At 39.6% G+C, this 15,321-nt stretch overlaps 1 protein-coding gene across 13 annotated transcripts in view; it reads left to right on the forward strand.

The window, feature by feature from the left end:
* PAK5 (p21 (RAC1) activated kinase 5) overlaps positions 1 to 15,321 on the forward strand; it is a 308,972-nt gene that overhangs the window by 233,199 nt on the left and 60,452 nt on the right. For all 13 annotated transcript variants that reach the window (XR_011530723.1, XR_011530720.1, XR_011530718.1 and 10 more), the window contains one exon: positions 12,700 to 13,485. Coding sequence is in view for 6 of the 13 variants with exons in the window: in XM_070587857.1 (XP_070443958.1) it covers positions 12,700 to 13,485 (786 nt within the window). In the remaining 7 variants the exon portion in view is untranslated. The remainder of the gene's footprint in view (positions 1 to 12,699; positions 13,486 to 15,321) is intronic.

A 15,321-nucleotide genomic window follows, 5' to 3' on the forward strand; every position in this document is an offset into this window, starting at 1 on the left:
GATGAAACTGGGGAGAGGCCTTGGCTTCAGGAATGTTCCTAAGCTCCCCAGGTGACTCCAGTGTGCAGCTGTGCTGAGAGCCGCTGCAGTTGAAGCTACCAGATGAAGCAGAACCTCTCGCTGCCTTAGCCTTCCCTAAGGCTTGCCTTAGAAAAGCTCCAGGTGCATTCTTAAACCCTTCATTGAGTTTCAAAGCAATAAAATCTGTTAAGTGAGAACAATCTTATATCTTGGATGGATGGATAGATAGATATCCTTGGGAAAAAATGAGTCTCGTTTTGCAAATGAAAAGAGAAACCACGTCAGTTTTTTCTGTACATAGCTTATATAAATCAAAGAAGTGTTGAGGAGTTGGCCCTTCTGCGGCACAGAAGGAAAGCCCCACTGCCTTGCAGGTTTCTCTGGGGGCGCCAGATTAGTAGCTGGAGAGGCCCTGGGCTCAACTAGTGGGAATGGTGAAGAAATTAAGGATGAAAGGAGCCTCCCAACTCTTAATAGCATCATTTTTTTTTGTATTTGCTAAGTTTCTAGAATATTCAGTGTGCAGCCTCGTGTCTTTGATTGGGTTTGCCTGTCTCTGATTCAGTCACCCGCCCACAGCCACACCCCACAACACGTGTTCTTCTCCCTCCCTCAGACCTCCAGTCTTCTGTCCCCGCTGTATTATCCTTACCTATGAGCCCCTTCCTTTATTAATCACCTTCCATCTTGAATTCCATGCTTCATCTACATTCTCCCCTCATCAGTACCTACCTGCCGTTATCCATCCATGGCCGCCACCCAGCATCCACTCATTCTGAGATACATCCAGTGTCCCACCTTTGCAGAAGCTGCCTTCAGGGTGCTACATATTTGCTGGAAAAGACAAGCAACCATTGGGTTTGGTGCCACTCCAATGTATTTTAACAAAAGAATAATCTACATGTAATAAAAGACAAATCATAAATGTACACCTTGCTGAATTTTTACATATATATATTCATGTGACCACAACCCAGATCAAGATATAGAACATTTTCATCACCCAGAAAGTTCTCTTGGGGCTCCTCCCAATGAACACCCTTTCTCTGGAGGTAAACCTTATTCTGACTTGGATCACTAAAGAGAAATGGATGACAAATAACTAGGAAAGTTGGTAAAGCTGACCTTAATATTTAATGGACTTTCAAGTTTCATATTTCTGAAACATGTGGAAGATTTGGAGCCCAGCTTTTCTCCAATCTTTTTTCCTACTGGGGCATAATTTTTTCTTGGCATCTAAGACCAGTCCATTTTTGAAATATTAAGTACATAATTACAGTAACAACTTTGTACTTTAAAATGTTATTTAACTGCCTAGCAGTTTTCTTTCTGAATTAATAAGTTTCTTAACATTTATTATGCCTTGAATAGATCATTTTCATGTTTGTCAAGATTGCTTAAAATGTCACACTGAAAAAAACAACAGAAATTTAAGTTTCGGACATTCAAAGGTAACATTTTGTTGATCAAATTTATAATAAATATGTCTTGTCCTTCTTTATATAGTCTGTAAGAGAAAGCAGGTGATTTTGACGTTTAGCATTGCCTGTTAGCAATATTCCCAGAATCATTTAATCAGTTGTTTTTACAGGGGGAGGGTGGCAATTGATGTGTAGACAACACATTTTGTTAGTTATTAAATTTTTAAATGTCAGAATCTTGAGCAAATGCAATGTAGCAAGATGTTTCTTTTGTTATGGTGACAGGATTTTGAAGTTGCTGGAAAGGCTAATTATTCCAAAGAGCAGTCAACTTGGCTTTTTCCCCAATTCCCATCATTCTGAGTTTTAAACATCCTTTCTTTAGAAAGTTTTGTTTCTGGAGATATTTTATATTGCCTCGCGTGGTGTATGCTTATGTTCCTTCCGGTGTCTCCCAGAGCAAGTGGATCTTGTCTTGCGTGCTTTCGCTGTCTTTTCCATGCCCTCAGAGAGTGAAGGTGAGAGTGCTGTCAGGGTGTGCTGTGATTTTCATACATATAGCGAGAGGCAGTATTTGTAATAAGTAAGATTGGGCCTTGCTTTCAGACCCTCCACCTACCAGCTGAGTGACATTGGGTGAGTTACCTAGCCTCTCTGAGCCTCATTTCCCTCCTTTGTACAAAGGGGTAACAATGCCATCTATCTCAGGGTCTTGCTGTGAGGATTAAACATGGGGAAAACACTTCTCATTGTCTTGGCACACAGTGAGTGTTTAGGTCAAGGTTAGTGACTAGAAGTTCATTTAAACCAATTCATGGAATGACGACAGTCATTTTATGCATCTCACAAACTATTTAAAGCTCAGGTCCTCTGTAGGGGAGGGGGTGGGCTCAATCTTATTTATGCCCTCACATCTGTGTTACCTAAGGTTGAGCTCACCACCCAACAAAAACTCAACCAGCTTCCTTCTCCGAATGACGTTGCTTGAAAATTCCCTCAAGAACAGGATATGGTTCCTTATTCTAGTTGGTCGACTTGGCCCACAAACTGAATCGCTTCAGGAGTGGGGAGTTCTCATGCCCGCTTCTGCCACAGAACCACAGATTGTAGATGAGCTTGGTGGTCCATTGGTGCCAGGTGACCCCATCTCCCTGAGACAACATACCCCACTTACTGGGAGGTGCTCTTCCTTTTGACACACCCCATGGCTCAAACAATGAACAGTTTTCTCCAAAGAGTGGGACCAGTACAGCTGGTGACATTCTAGATCAAGAGTCAGCAAACTTTTTCTGTGAAGGGCCTGAGAGAAAATATTTTATGCTTTGCAAGCCACATGGCCTCTGTCGCACCAATTGTGGTGCAAAAGTAGCCATGCACTCTACATGGACAAATGAGTGTGGCTGTGTTCCAATAAAACGTTATTTACAAAACCAGCCTGGACTTGGCCCATGGGCCATCATTTGCCGGCCCCCACTCTAGATCAGTGCTGTCCAATAGAAATATAATGCAAACCACATATTTAATTTTACGTTTCCTGGTAAACACATTGTAAAAGTGCTTGATATATTAAAATGTCTCATTTTTTAAAGACTTTTAAAAGAATAACAAAAGTCTTAGCATAGAAAGGGACAGATGTGTTACCTTACCAATAACCTAAATTTCCTGAAGCGACCTGATGTCTAATGATTTAAAGTTTTTAAGTGACTATAGGAAACTGCATAATTACTAACATGCCCATTTTTGACAGGTTTTTTTTTATCATCTATATAAATAGAACCAAAATTCTAACCATGAGGCTATGCCACTTTCAAGTAATTTCAGCCACAAAAAGAAAACCTAAAACCAACTCAAAGATAAGCCTTGACCATGCCCCTTTTATACTGCATGCTGACTCATCTTTTATGGGCAAAAGCAGATGTAGGATGGCTTAATAATTAGCGCAACTCAAGAGAAGCCTGCCACCCAGGACTCATCTCTGTTGGGTTTCCACTCGTATAAATACCCCTTTCTCTAGCCACATCAAGGGTTACCATTCCCTACCCACAGGCACACAAGCCTTTCCCCCTTCTGGCTGTCTGGTTCACCTACACTGGTATAAATGGGCCCAGATCCTAGGTTTTATGCCTCCTTTCCCCTGCAGCTCTAGCTCTGGCCAGCAGGGAGGAAAGGGGCACCTAGATGAAATGGGGCTGGCTGATCTGGGATGGCCTCAGCAATGATGAGTCATCTCTGGTCCTTCACTTTGCCAGCCCTAGCTTGTTCACCTGGGAGAGGCAGGGGACAGAGATGGCAGCAGCTGGCAAGGCTTCTTACAGCCCAGACTAAGAATCAGCATAATGTCATTTCTGTCACCCTCTTTTGTCTAAGCAAACCATATGGCCATCCCCAATTCAAGGGTAGAGACATAAACTCCACCACCTCCCAATGCAAAGAACTACAAAGTCGCATTGCACAGGGAGGGGGATAATTGTGCCCATTTCACAAGCAATCTGTCACAGAGACTAATAAACTACAGGATTGGCCCGTGGGTGCTACACTCTAATAAATGTACCTTCTTTCACTCCCCTGCAAGAGTTTATATCTCATCCCCAAATACGGAAAAATAAAACTTTTGTTCATACATGGCCGCTCTCTTATTGATACTCTAAAATCAAGCTGCAATAAGGACTTCTGTTCACAACTCTCAGTGCCCTGTCTCAGGCTTCAGGTGCTCAATGTCATTTCTTCTACAAGGACTTTCTCAGTGCATGTCTGGTTCATAACTCACATTGCTTCCCTTGGTATCCCTGGACCCAGTGTGGATGTCCTGGGCTGCATGGCCAAGGCCAGTTATAGGGATTAGCCTTGGGCACACTTGATAGGAATATGAAGATAGAGTCTGTCCCTGCTTACTCTCTTTTCTTCCTGGTCTGCTTTCTGATTCTAGACTCACTATAATCATTATCGTTATATATTAATTAAAGTATTGCCAGCTGCTATCACATATTAACCCTTACATCTCAGTAAATAAGCTCAACAAAATAGCAGCTTATTTCTCACTCACTCAAGATCCAGTGTGGCTTTTCCTGCCAGGTTAATGGATTTTATCATGTGGCTCTGGCATCCCCTAGCAACTGAGTATCCTGTGAGATCTTCTCCATCCAGCTAGCAGACAGGAGAATAAAGAGAAGAAAAGGCATTTGTTTGTGACTTTAGCCTGGAAGGGACACACATCACATCCTGCTCATGTTCCATGAATGAGAATTGGTCTCATGGTCCATCTAGAAGCAAACAGTGTGGGAAATGTGGTCCCTGGCTGGCAACAGCTTTGTATCAAAAAGTTTACATTCTGGAAGGGGACACAGATCTTTGGTGGCCACCTAGCATATCTAGCACATTGATCAAGAATACTGATATCCACGCCCATTGGTTTGTGAAAAGAAGGCCCTGTCTTACTTCATTTTTTATTTTTTTGATTGTGGAATATATCACATGTCTAAAAAAGGTGTATTGGACACCTCTTGTGTCCCATCTCATGTCTTTTAGGCCAACCTTTGATACTCCAGTCATTGCTGAGGCAACATGCTCTGACCTCAGTTGCACCACTGACGTCTGCTTTTGGACACAGCGGTTTCTTTACCGCCACCTTGTGGGAGGCATGTGGAAGTCCCCTCAGCCGTTCCGACATAGGAGATGGGAGCAGGTGGATGGATACTTCCATCTTCATTCCCTTGTGGTTGATTCTGAGACTCAGTCTTCACAGCTCTTCAGAAGAACTGAGCCCCAGATGTCCACAGATAACCAGCTTGGTACTGCACTCTTGAGTTGACTTCCCCATTCCCTGTTACCCCCCCGCCCCCCCCCCCCATTGTGCCTTGGCCTCACTTTCCAAAATAAACCACTCACATGCAAGCTTTTGTCTCTGCTCTGCTTTTGAGGAATCCAGGCTAAGACATGAATAGAATATAGCACATGGAAAATTTAAAGGATAATATTAAATTCTTATACCTACTACCCAAGTCAAGAAATAGATTGTGGAATCTTGTCTCATTCATCTCAGAGTACTCCCTACAGCTGGAAATGATTTTTTTGTTTGACTAAATGAATAAATTAGTAAACAGAGGCACTTCCATTGACCTTATTGCTCTCTAGACACTGAGCCAGAAAACAGCAGGCAAATAATAGTTAAATTCCCAATTACAGTACGATTAGTCTCAAACTGCCTTTAAACACAAACGTAAAACATTTCTGACTATTAACTCTGGCCAAACACTTCAGTTGACTTTAGCCTGTCTGCCTTACATTCCAAACAGCAAGAACCAGGGCTCTCGACTGTTCACATTTCCTCTGCCAAGTTGACAATAAATAGAAAGTCCCCTTCAGGGGTTATCCTCGTATAGAAGTGGTCACTAAATGTGTTGGATTTGCTGTGCTTTGAGAGAATGGGAAAACAACAGAACATTTCCCCATTAACTTAATGAGGAAATGTTCATTTCTAGAAAATTCACAAAACCTTACTTAAATACATTCTACTTTCTTGTAATTTGTACAGAACATAATAGTTTTAGTAAAGGAATTGGTTTATTTGGGTTCCACGTGATTAAGATTATGACATAATTTACTTAAAAGGTCTCAATGGTTAGCAACCTTCACGACCACCTCCACTCTGAGATATGCTGCCCTAATTCTCATGTTGTCCAGAAATACGTGATTCTTAACTACTCACCCAATTAACCCCACACCCTGTGGTTACCAAAAAAAGGTATATGTGGAAAACGGAAAGAAAATAGAAGATCTGAGGTCTTTTGATGTTAGAAAATCCAACCAAGAATTAGCATTTCTTCCCATAAGGATCTAAGTATATCAGCTGTGTTGTGATTATGTGTTCAGCTGTTTCCAGCCACATTCCGTAATAAAAATGAGGGGACTGGTTCTCTGCAAACAGGGTAAGAGTTTAGAGAAATTGTTTAAAAGTGGATACTTCCTGCGAGAGTCCTGGTTATTTTGGAGTCATGGGAATATTTAGCTTATTGACCTCCTGAGAAGTGTTTACCCAGAAAGACAAATGAAACACATTCTCAAGGAGGATAGAAGACATTGTTTTTGAGAGAAAGAAATGCGAGGTCTTATTAGGGCAAAGCTGTTAATTACACACTTCATTATTGTCAAGGATAATACAGTCTGTGAGAGCAGAGGCACTTTTTCATCTCTTCCCGGGAACAAGGGGAGACAGCTGTTCTTACAGACAGATCCATTATAGCTTATCACTGGCCCACAGCCTGGGGAAGGAACACCATGAAATATGGCCGCTGTCACCGGAGTCAGAGCAGACGCTGAGCTGGTCCACGCACAATGGAAAGACAATGAGAACCATGGCGTCGAACTCAAGTAGATTGGGTTGCATTGATTTTTAACGCCTGGCTGTTCCGTGGCATGAAATTCACCTATACTCTGGGACTTGTTATATTATCGATCTCTATAAGACAGCACAATCTTGCTTTAATAAACATCAGATACAGTAATAAATAGTAGTTGTTATACTTTGAAGCTGGTTAAACCATGCTGTAAAATTCCACGTTTCGAGTTCATTATTATTGCTTTGCCGTTTATGATTCTTTAAAGTGAAACTCGTGTCAGGGAAACAGATACTACCTCGGTTCTAGTGTAACTGGTCTTCCTGATTAAAAGAGGATGTTATACCCTTTTTAAGTTTTTTGGAGCAGGTCAACAATTTATTTTTAATAAATATTTACCTTTTGCAAGCCCCCGCTTGGTAACACTGATTTAACAGTTTTCACTGAAAGAGAGAAAAGCTTGTGCTTCCTTTAAGAGCGATACATTTACACAGTCAGTAAACAGTTTCAAATGCTAAAAAGGAGATCCGAGGAAAGATCATGCCTTAGGTAATCTAAGCTTTAGTGTCCTTGGGTTTTTGCTTCTGTTTTGTTTTTTTTGTTTTTTTTTTAGTACAGACAAAATTTTCTTCTTTCAGATATCTGCAGCTACACCTTCTCTTCCATGGTTCTCAGGTTTTATTTATCAGTAGCTCTAAGGCTTATAGCTTCATAGTAAGATTGTGATGCTACAGAAGCGGGTGTACCAAAATGGTGAAATCTATTAAAGTGTTTGTTTTGGTTAAATATAAGAAATATTTCATCTTCATAGGGAAAGGGAAAATATTGAACATTGTAGCTGCCAACAGCCAACTATAAAATCTAATGATTTTAACGCATATGTCAATATATATATCTAACAATATATATATCTAGCTATATAGATAGATATGTATACATATAAAACAATATATAAGTATATTTAACACTATTCTATATCTAGTTAATAAAATGTATATTGTATGTTGAATACTATATAAATAAAATCCTGAATCCTATTATACTGGAAGTTATCTCAATCTAACGTTTTCATTATAGAAGTAGCCCTGATTGTAGAAAACTTGGAAAATACACTAACCCCGTTGAGTACACAGTGTGAACAGCAAACCGGCAGCATCATTGCTGGGGAGCTCGTTCAAGATCCAGAATCACAGTCCCCTCCTCAGACTATTGAGTCAGAATCTCCCTTTAATGGGATCCTCAGGTGATCTGTGTGCACAGAAAGGTTTTGAGAAGCACCAGTCTAAAATACCAGTCACCCTTGATCTCTCACCAGCCAGAGATGACCACTGTCAGTATTTTACCTTATTTCCGTAACCTTTTCTTTTCCATACTTATCTTTCAGTTTGAACATTGAAAGTCTAATTTTGTTAATTTTTGCACCTTAGACATGACATTTTTAAGAAAGATACCAATAGGGTGCTGATTATGATTTGAAAGTATTTCACTTTTTTAGATCTAATAAGGAGTATCTATCAGTATCTATTTAGTGTATATAACATTGTAATTAATTTGAGATACATCTGTTTAAACTCAAGAAATCTGTGTTTTATATCTAAAGTTACTAATAGTAGTTTGTAAAAATCTACTGCATCAATTATCATTTTTCTTTCATCATATAAAGCCGAGATTTATTTCTTCTACCTATTGTTTGCAGCTTCCTTTCTTCCCTAAATTATTAACCTATGGTGGTTTTTTTGGGGGGAAGACTGGCCCTGAGCTCATATCTGTTGTCCCTCTTCCTCTTTCTGCTTGAGGAAGATTGTCACTGAGCTAACATCCATGCCAATCCTCCTCTATTTTGTATGTAGGACGCCACCACAGCATAGCTTGACAAGTGGTGCTAGGTCTGCTCCCAGGATCCAACTCTGAGAACCCCTGGCTGCTGAAGCAGAGTGTGCGAACTTAACTACTCCATCACTGGGCCAGCTTCTATTAACCTAATTTAAAAGTAAATTTTACCCGTGAAGTAATTAAATGACTGCTATTTATTGGTACTTACTGTATGCCAGGAATCCTGCCAGCTGTTTTACACATTATTTCATTAAATCATCACGTTACCCCATGAGGCAAGGATTTATTCTTGCCATTTTATGGATTAAGAAACTGTGGCTCGTAAGAGTAGAAGCAACCCACGTCCCCTTCTACGGATGAAGGGATAAAGAAGATGTGGTGTATATATATACAATGGAATACTAGTCAGCCATAAAAAAGACAAAATCGTCCCCTTCATAACAACATGGGTGGACCTTGAGGGTATTATGTTAAGCGAAATAAGCCAGACAAAGAAAGACAAACACCCTATGATTTCATTCATATGTGGAAGATAAACTAACACACGGACCAAGAGAACAGATTAGTGGTTACCAGAGGGGAAGGGAGCTGGGGGGTGGGCATAAAGGGTAAAGGGGCAGATTTACATGGTGACTAACAAATAATAACGTACAACTGAGATTTCACAGTTACAAACTATTCTGACCTCAACAAAATTTTTTAAAAATCTGTAGCTTTAAAAGGATAAGTAACTTGCCTAATATCCCACAGCTGAGAAGTGCTGTGAGCCTAAGATCCAAAACAAGGATCGTAAATACTAGATTGTTTTTCAAAAGTGTTTCTCATTTTTTCTTCTAAATAGCATTAGCTCATAGCAATATTAATATTTCTCTGTCCACATTAACAAATGTACAGAATTCTATTTGTTTTTGCTGCTATAATTTTGCATGTAAACTGAGCATACTTCTCTGGAGATGCAAGGACAAGTGCACAGGAACAGCATACTCCCCAGTTCTGATGCCGCAGATTGATTCATATGCTGAGACAGCGACCCTTTAATCTCCCACAGAAATCGGAATGAACACAGTTGGGCAACAAAAATAATTGTGAAATAGTTGCTTAGGATTGTTTGATTTTTAATTTTCAAAATGTAAGACATTCATAGCACAGTTATTGAGAGAAAAGACTCTCCCAAACAGACCTTCATTGTGTTATCACGTAGTCATTTAAAAAATATTTACGGACAGTATGGATATAGACATATAGATATTACAGATATCTGTTATATCTATCTATAGATGTTATTGGATGGATGAGTGGGGGGTGGATGGATGGATGGATAGATGGATGCCTCTTTTTAGTATCTAAATTTCTTTCTGTAAATATTCCCCAGAAACAAAATGAGTTAGTTTCAAATTTGCCCATTGAACTCACTAATGAAACTGGAAAGCTTTTAGTGGGGGAAAATAGATTTAAAGGACTCAGCAGTTTTAAATGAAATATTCAATAATGCTCTGCTCTCAAAGGAATCATCAGGGAAGAATATTTTTTTCCTTCTAAATATCTGTGTCCTGGTGGTGAAGTTCTAAGACCCAGAGTCCAGCCCCATCATAACCACTTGTTAATTTGCTGAAGATGAACTAACCAGTTTTCTGGATATAAATTCCAGAGGACAAGTTATTGAGATGCTAATTTGATATGCACAGGGAAACTTTTCTTCTGTAATCACAATTACCCTCATAGCCCCAAAGATGTGGCATCTTGACACATTCTGACCATCTCTGTGCCTCAGTCATTCAGTAAGTGATGAGCTGGTAATTAACCTCTTTTTTCCTTTATCCAATTACATCTGTTGTTGCCTCCTGGACTAGCTCATAATTCTCCTCTTCCTGAAAACTTTCCAAGATTTTTGGTTTGTTCTTCTCTGATCTTTTCTTTATAATCTTCATGTTTTAACTTGTCCTTCATTGATGAGTTGTATTTCAATATTCTTAATCTATTTCATATTTATGCGTTTGTGTCCACCTGAAAGTGGTGTCTTCATGAGGGCATTAGTATGTTTTAAAATTGTTTTGTAATCTCTTCCCCATCAGCCTCTATAGTTCCTGGATGGGGGGAGGAAAGGGGCAAATATCAAGTGATATTATCCTATTTACAAATCAGAGAACAGATAATGAAAGAAGAATGAAACTAAATCACATAGCAAGTGTGGCTAAAATTGAGACCAGAAGCTAGAATTATCCATATTCTGTAAATTCAATGGCTCATTGCCAGGGGGTGGAATGTGCAATAGAAATATGCACTTAAAGACCCGTTTTTGGTGGACTGTGATGTCACACACCAAGCCTTTGCATTGTCAACTGGTGCTATTTTCTTGAGCTCCAAAAGAGTCTGAAAAGTACCTTGGAAAGCGAGCCAGACTGGGAGAAAGAGGAGTTGCTTTGAATCCCACATCTGTTACATACCACGTGGCAAAGTCAACTCTAAGTTTCAGTTTTTACTCAGTAAAGGCAGGAGGTGACCCAGCTCATCTTTAGATTCCTTCTGACATTAAGAGATTGGAAATGATCCTCTGATTCTAGAGCTGAATATTTTGTGTATTCAGAGATGAGAAGGATGGAGATAGGAAAGATTAATTGAAGTTAAAGAATGCTAAAGATAGCATTGAATACGAAAAATTCTAACATAGTTAACTATTATTTGTCAAGTCTGGATAGTATTTTTGCTAAAGGTAGGTCCAATAATTCAGAAGGTACTTGAAGACCTTGGCACATCTTACAGTCATTATTCACATGGCACATCAGTCAACACAGATGCACGCAATTAAAAATACCAGAAATCTACTTTTTGGGGGACTATGAATTCCCGCTAATATTGTACAGCGTGGAAACCTGGCAAACGCTACCTCCACTCTGCAACTTCTCCATTAATCTAAGACTATTCCAAACTTAAAACGTTCTTTAAAAGAAAAGGGTATAGACCAAAAGCATTAGCCCAGGACTGACTAGGGAAAAAACTAAAACCTTGTTTTTCACCATGAATAGTTTGAGAAGCACCGATCTGTAAAAACATATGCTCCAGGACAACTTAGACTTTTTCTTCCAGTTCGAAATCTTCTATTGTACTGACTGAGATGGTTTGAACTCCTTGCTGCTTGCTCAAAGGTATTTTTCTCTTAAAATCCTGGAAGTCTGAAGTCATAATGCTTTGTTCTTTGTTCTTTGATCCACCCCCGTCATATTTCACTGCAAACTTTGTCATTGTCAAGGTGCAGCTGACTGGCTTTGTAAGTAGTTTGTGATTTCTTTCTGTTCCTGTTATTCCGATGTTATTTAGGTTCATTAAAGGGAACATTTGGGCTTGGCAATTTGTCACCAAGGTTCAGGTACAAGCACCTCAATACTAAGCCATCCAAAATTCAGTGCTGATGATAGAAGTGTGGCCATAGCAAACATTACAGTTATATGCTTAATAAGAACATCACATTTGCTCACGAATTAAATCCCACAAGTAATCTTCGTGCTGTTTGCTATTTACACCTCAGAAAGTGCCTTCCTCTTCTATAAAATCTGAGAACAAATTGTTATGTGTCTTCCATAAAATGATAAAAACAAGTGCACCCATTTCTGGGTATGTTCATACTCAAGTGACAATGCTTACTAGTTTTGCAAATCATCTGAGTAATGAATGTAAAAACGTAATATACCTTTTATATCCTAACAGTTATAGACTGGTAGAATTATAATCATCAGCTTACTGTTAGATGGTTAGAGTTTATTATTTACGTGGAGGAACGGGGAGGGGGATTTCCCATAAACTGGTAAATAAGACAATATTAGCCTATATAGTCTTCTCACTAGCTTTTTGATGTTTAATTGATCTCTCTATTGAGATAGAGAAGGAAAATTTTTAATTTGAGATTGTTGTTTAATATTTGATTTAGTTCACCATTGAAATCAATCAACAATTTTTTCGTTATGATTTTTTATGAAATATTCCTGGGGTCTGTTTTCCTTTGTGGTTTAAATTGGATGGAGTGGGCGTGGAATTCCTCCATCAATTTGAAAGCATGAAATATTTTCTTTAAACAGTATTCCCTTTATTATTTCCAGACAATCGTTAGAGGAAACAAACCCTGCAAGGAAACCTCCATCAACGGCCTGCTGGAAGACTTTGACAACATCTCGGTAACTCGCTCCAACTCCCTAAGGAAAGAAAGCCCGCCCACCCCGGACCAGGGAGCCTCCAGCCATGGTCAAGGCCATCGGGAAGAAAATGGCTTCATCACCTTCTCGCAGTATTCCAGCGAATCTGATACCACTGCTGATTACACGACCGAAAAGTACAGAGAAAAGAGTCTCTATGGAGACGATTTGGATCCGTTTTATAAAGGCAGCCCTGCAACCAAGCAAAATGGGCACGTAATGAAAATGAAACACGGGGAGGCCTACTATTCTGAGATAAAGCCTTTGAAATCCGACATTGCCAGATTTCCTGTCGATTATCACGCACATTTGGACTCACTGAGCAAACCAAGTGAATACAGTGACCTCAAGTGGGAGTACCAGAGGGCCTCTAGCAGCCCGCCTCTAGATTATCCATTCCAATTCACACCTTCTAGAACTGCAGGGACTGGCGGGTGCTCCAAGGAGAGTCTGGCGTACAGTGAAAGTGAATGGGGACCCAGCCTGGATGACTATGACAGGAGGCCAAAGTCGTCGTACCTGAATCAGACGAGCCCTCAGCCCGCCATGCGGCAGAGGTCCAGGTCAGGCTCGGGGCTCCAGGAACCGATGATGCCCTTCGGAGCAAGTGCATTTAAAACCCACCCCCAAGGACACTCGTACAGTTCCTACACCTACCCTCGCTTGTCCGAGCCCACAGTGTGCATTCCAAAGGTAACGTTCACTGCCCTCTTCCCTCGAGTGTACGGGAACCTTCTCAAAGGTGGCACTGGCACTACCTTCTCATACAGTCAGATTCGAGAGCACTGGTTTGCCTTTTAAGTGAGAATCCATATTGAAATTCTACCTAATTTCCATCCACAAGTCCCCACAGCAGAGAATTTAGGGCAAAGCACATTTATTCATTAAAGTCAGTCTTTTGGGATCTCCCACAGGGTTTCTGGTTAAAAGGCAAAAAAAACGAAAATAAATTATTTATTTGAAAAATATTCTGATATAGTACTAATGATAAATATTATGTGCTCGTATGGTACTAAGTTCTCTGTTAAGGAGTAGACGATTGTAGACCGTTAGAGGGAGTAATACCATGGTACCTGTGTTCTGGCAAAGTTTACCTGGATCTGCCAATAAAGGGGAAAAAAAAATCAGGATAATGTGGTAAGTTTTTAATAAAATTAATTTTGTTCAACTCAAGGGACGGCCCTTCATTTTGAAAGTATGTTCTTTCTGCTATTTCTATGTTGAAATGTAATTTTCTATAGGAAATTTTGGGATGACAGATAGAAGCTTGTTGCTGGACCTTTTTTGGTGTGCTTTCTATTTTGTTTTCTTTTGTGTAATTCTCTTCTTGGTAAAAAAAAAAAAAAGAAAGAAAAATTAATGTTAGATGCTGCAAATGTTCTTTGAAATTTGACTGGTCCGTGATATCCCATAGGTTAGGAACCACTGTTGGAGAAGTTGCTGAAGCTAAAAGCACAGACTTTGCCAAGTACCTTAGAGAGTGTGCAAGTGGTTTATCTTCCCACGGTAACTGTGATGCTTTTGCTGCCTCACCTGCACAGCAGAGTGAAAGTGGGGCATTTGGTGATGGGCTGTGGATCACCTAGAGGTCTTAAACCATTTCAAAGGGACATGACTTTTAGCAGCGTGATCGTGTATGTTTGTACCAAATGCTCTCTCTAGGCAAGCCTGCCTCCATTCATCTGTTATATTGATTGTAGATAGTCAACATTTTTCCTTTGCTTATTTTTTCTCATAAACCCAATCCAAGACATTGAGAAGTCTTTTAGGGACAGGCTGGGAGTGACTTAAGCCATACTTTAGAAAAACCAAAAAAGCTGGCACTTTAGTTCCCAATATATTAAATTAAAAATAAATCTTGAGGAAAAAAAAGGCCTGAAATATATACCTCCAGTTAAAATTTAAATATTGAGAATATTTTTCATCTCACTGTGTTATTGAACTCCCATGATCAGGGTAATATGGCTACCTTTACTGTCTACATTCTTGCCGGGGCAATTGTTGGAAAGAGGTCTAATTAACCAACAGATAAAAGTTATATGAAGCCATACATATGTATCATGATGCATGAGATGACTCGATTTCCTGTGCATATCACTCAAGTGAGGGAACCCCTTCAGAGTTCTAGAGTGAAATAAGCAAATTAACACATTCCTTAGCTGAATCTAGTTACTTCTTTGGGTTTTTGAACATAGTGGTGATTTCATCTAGGAGTAAAGAAAGTAAATTTTTTTCAGCTTTATTGAGGTATAATTGACAAAACTGCAAGATATTTAAAATGTACAACATGATGATTGGATATATGTATACCTTGTGAAAGGATTCGCCGCACATCCATCCATCACCTCATATATTTACCTTAGTTTTTTTTTAGGAGAACATTTAAGTTCTACTCTCTTAGCAGATTTCAGTTATGCAATACAGTGTTATCAGCTGTAGTCACCATATTTTACATTAGATCCTCAGACCTTATTCATCTTATAACTGAAAGTTTGTACCCTTCTACCAACTTCTCCCTTTTTCCCCGAC

The sequence above is a fragment of the Equus przewalskii genome, chromosome 21 (genome assembly GCF_037783145.1).
Source record: "Equus przewalskii isolate Varuska chromosome 21, EquPr2, whole genome shotgun sequence".
In the NCBI taxonomy this organism is placed as follows: Eukaryota; Metazoa; Chordata; class Mammalia; order Perissodactyla; family Equidae; genus Equus; species Equus przewalskii.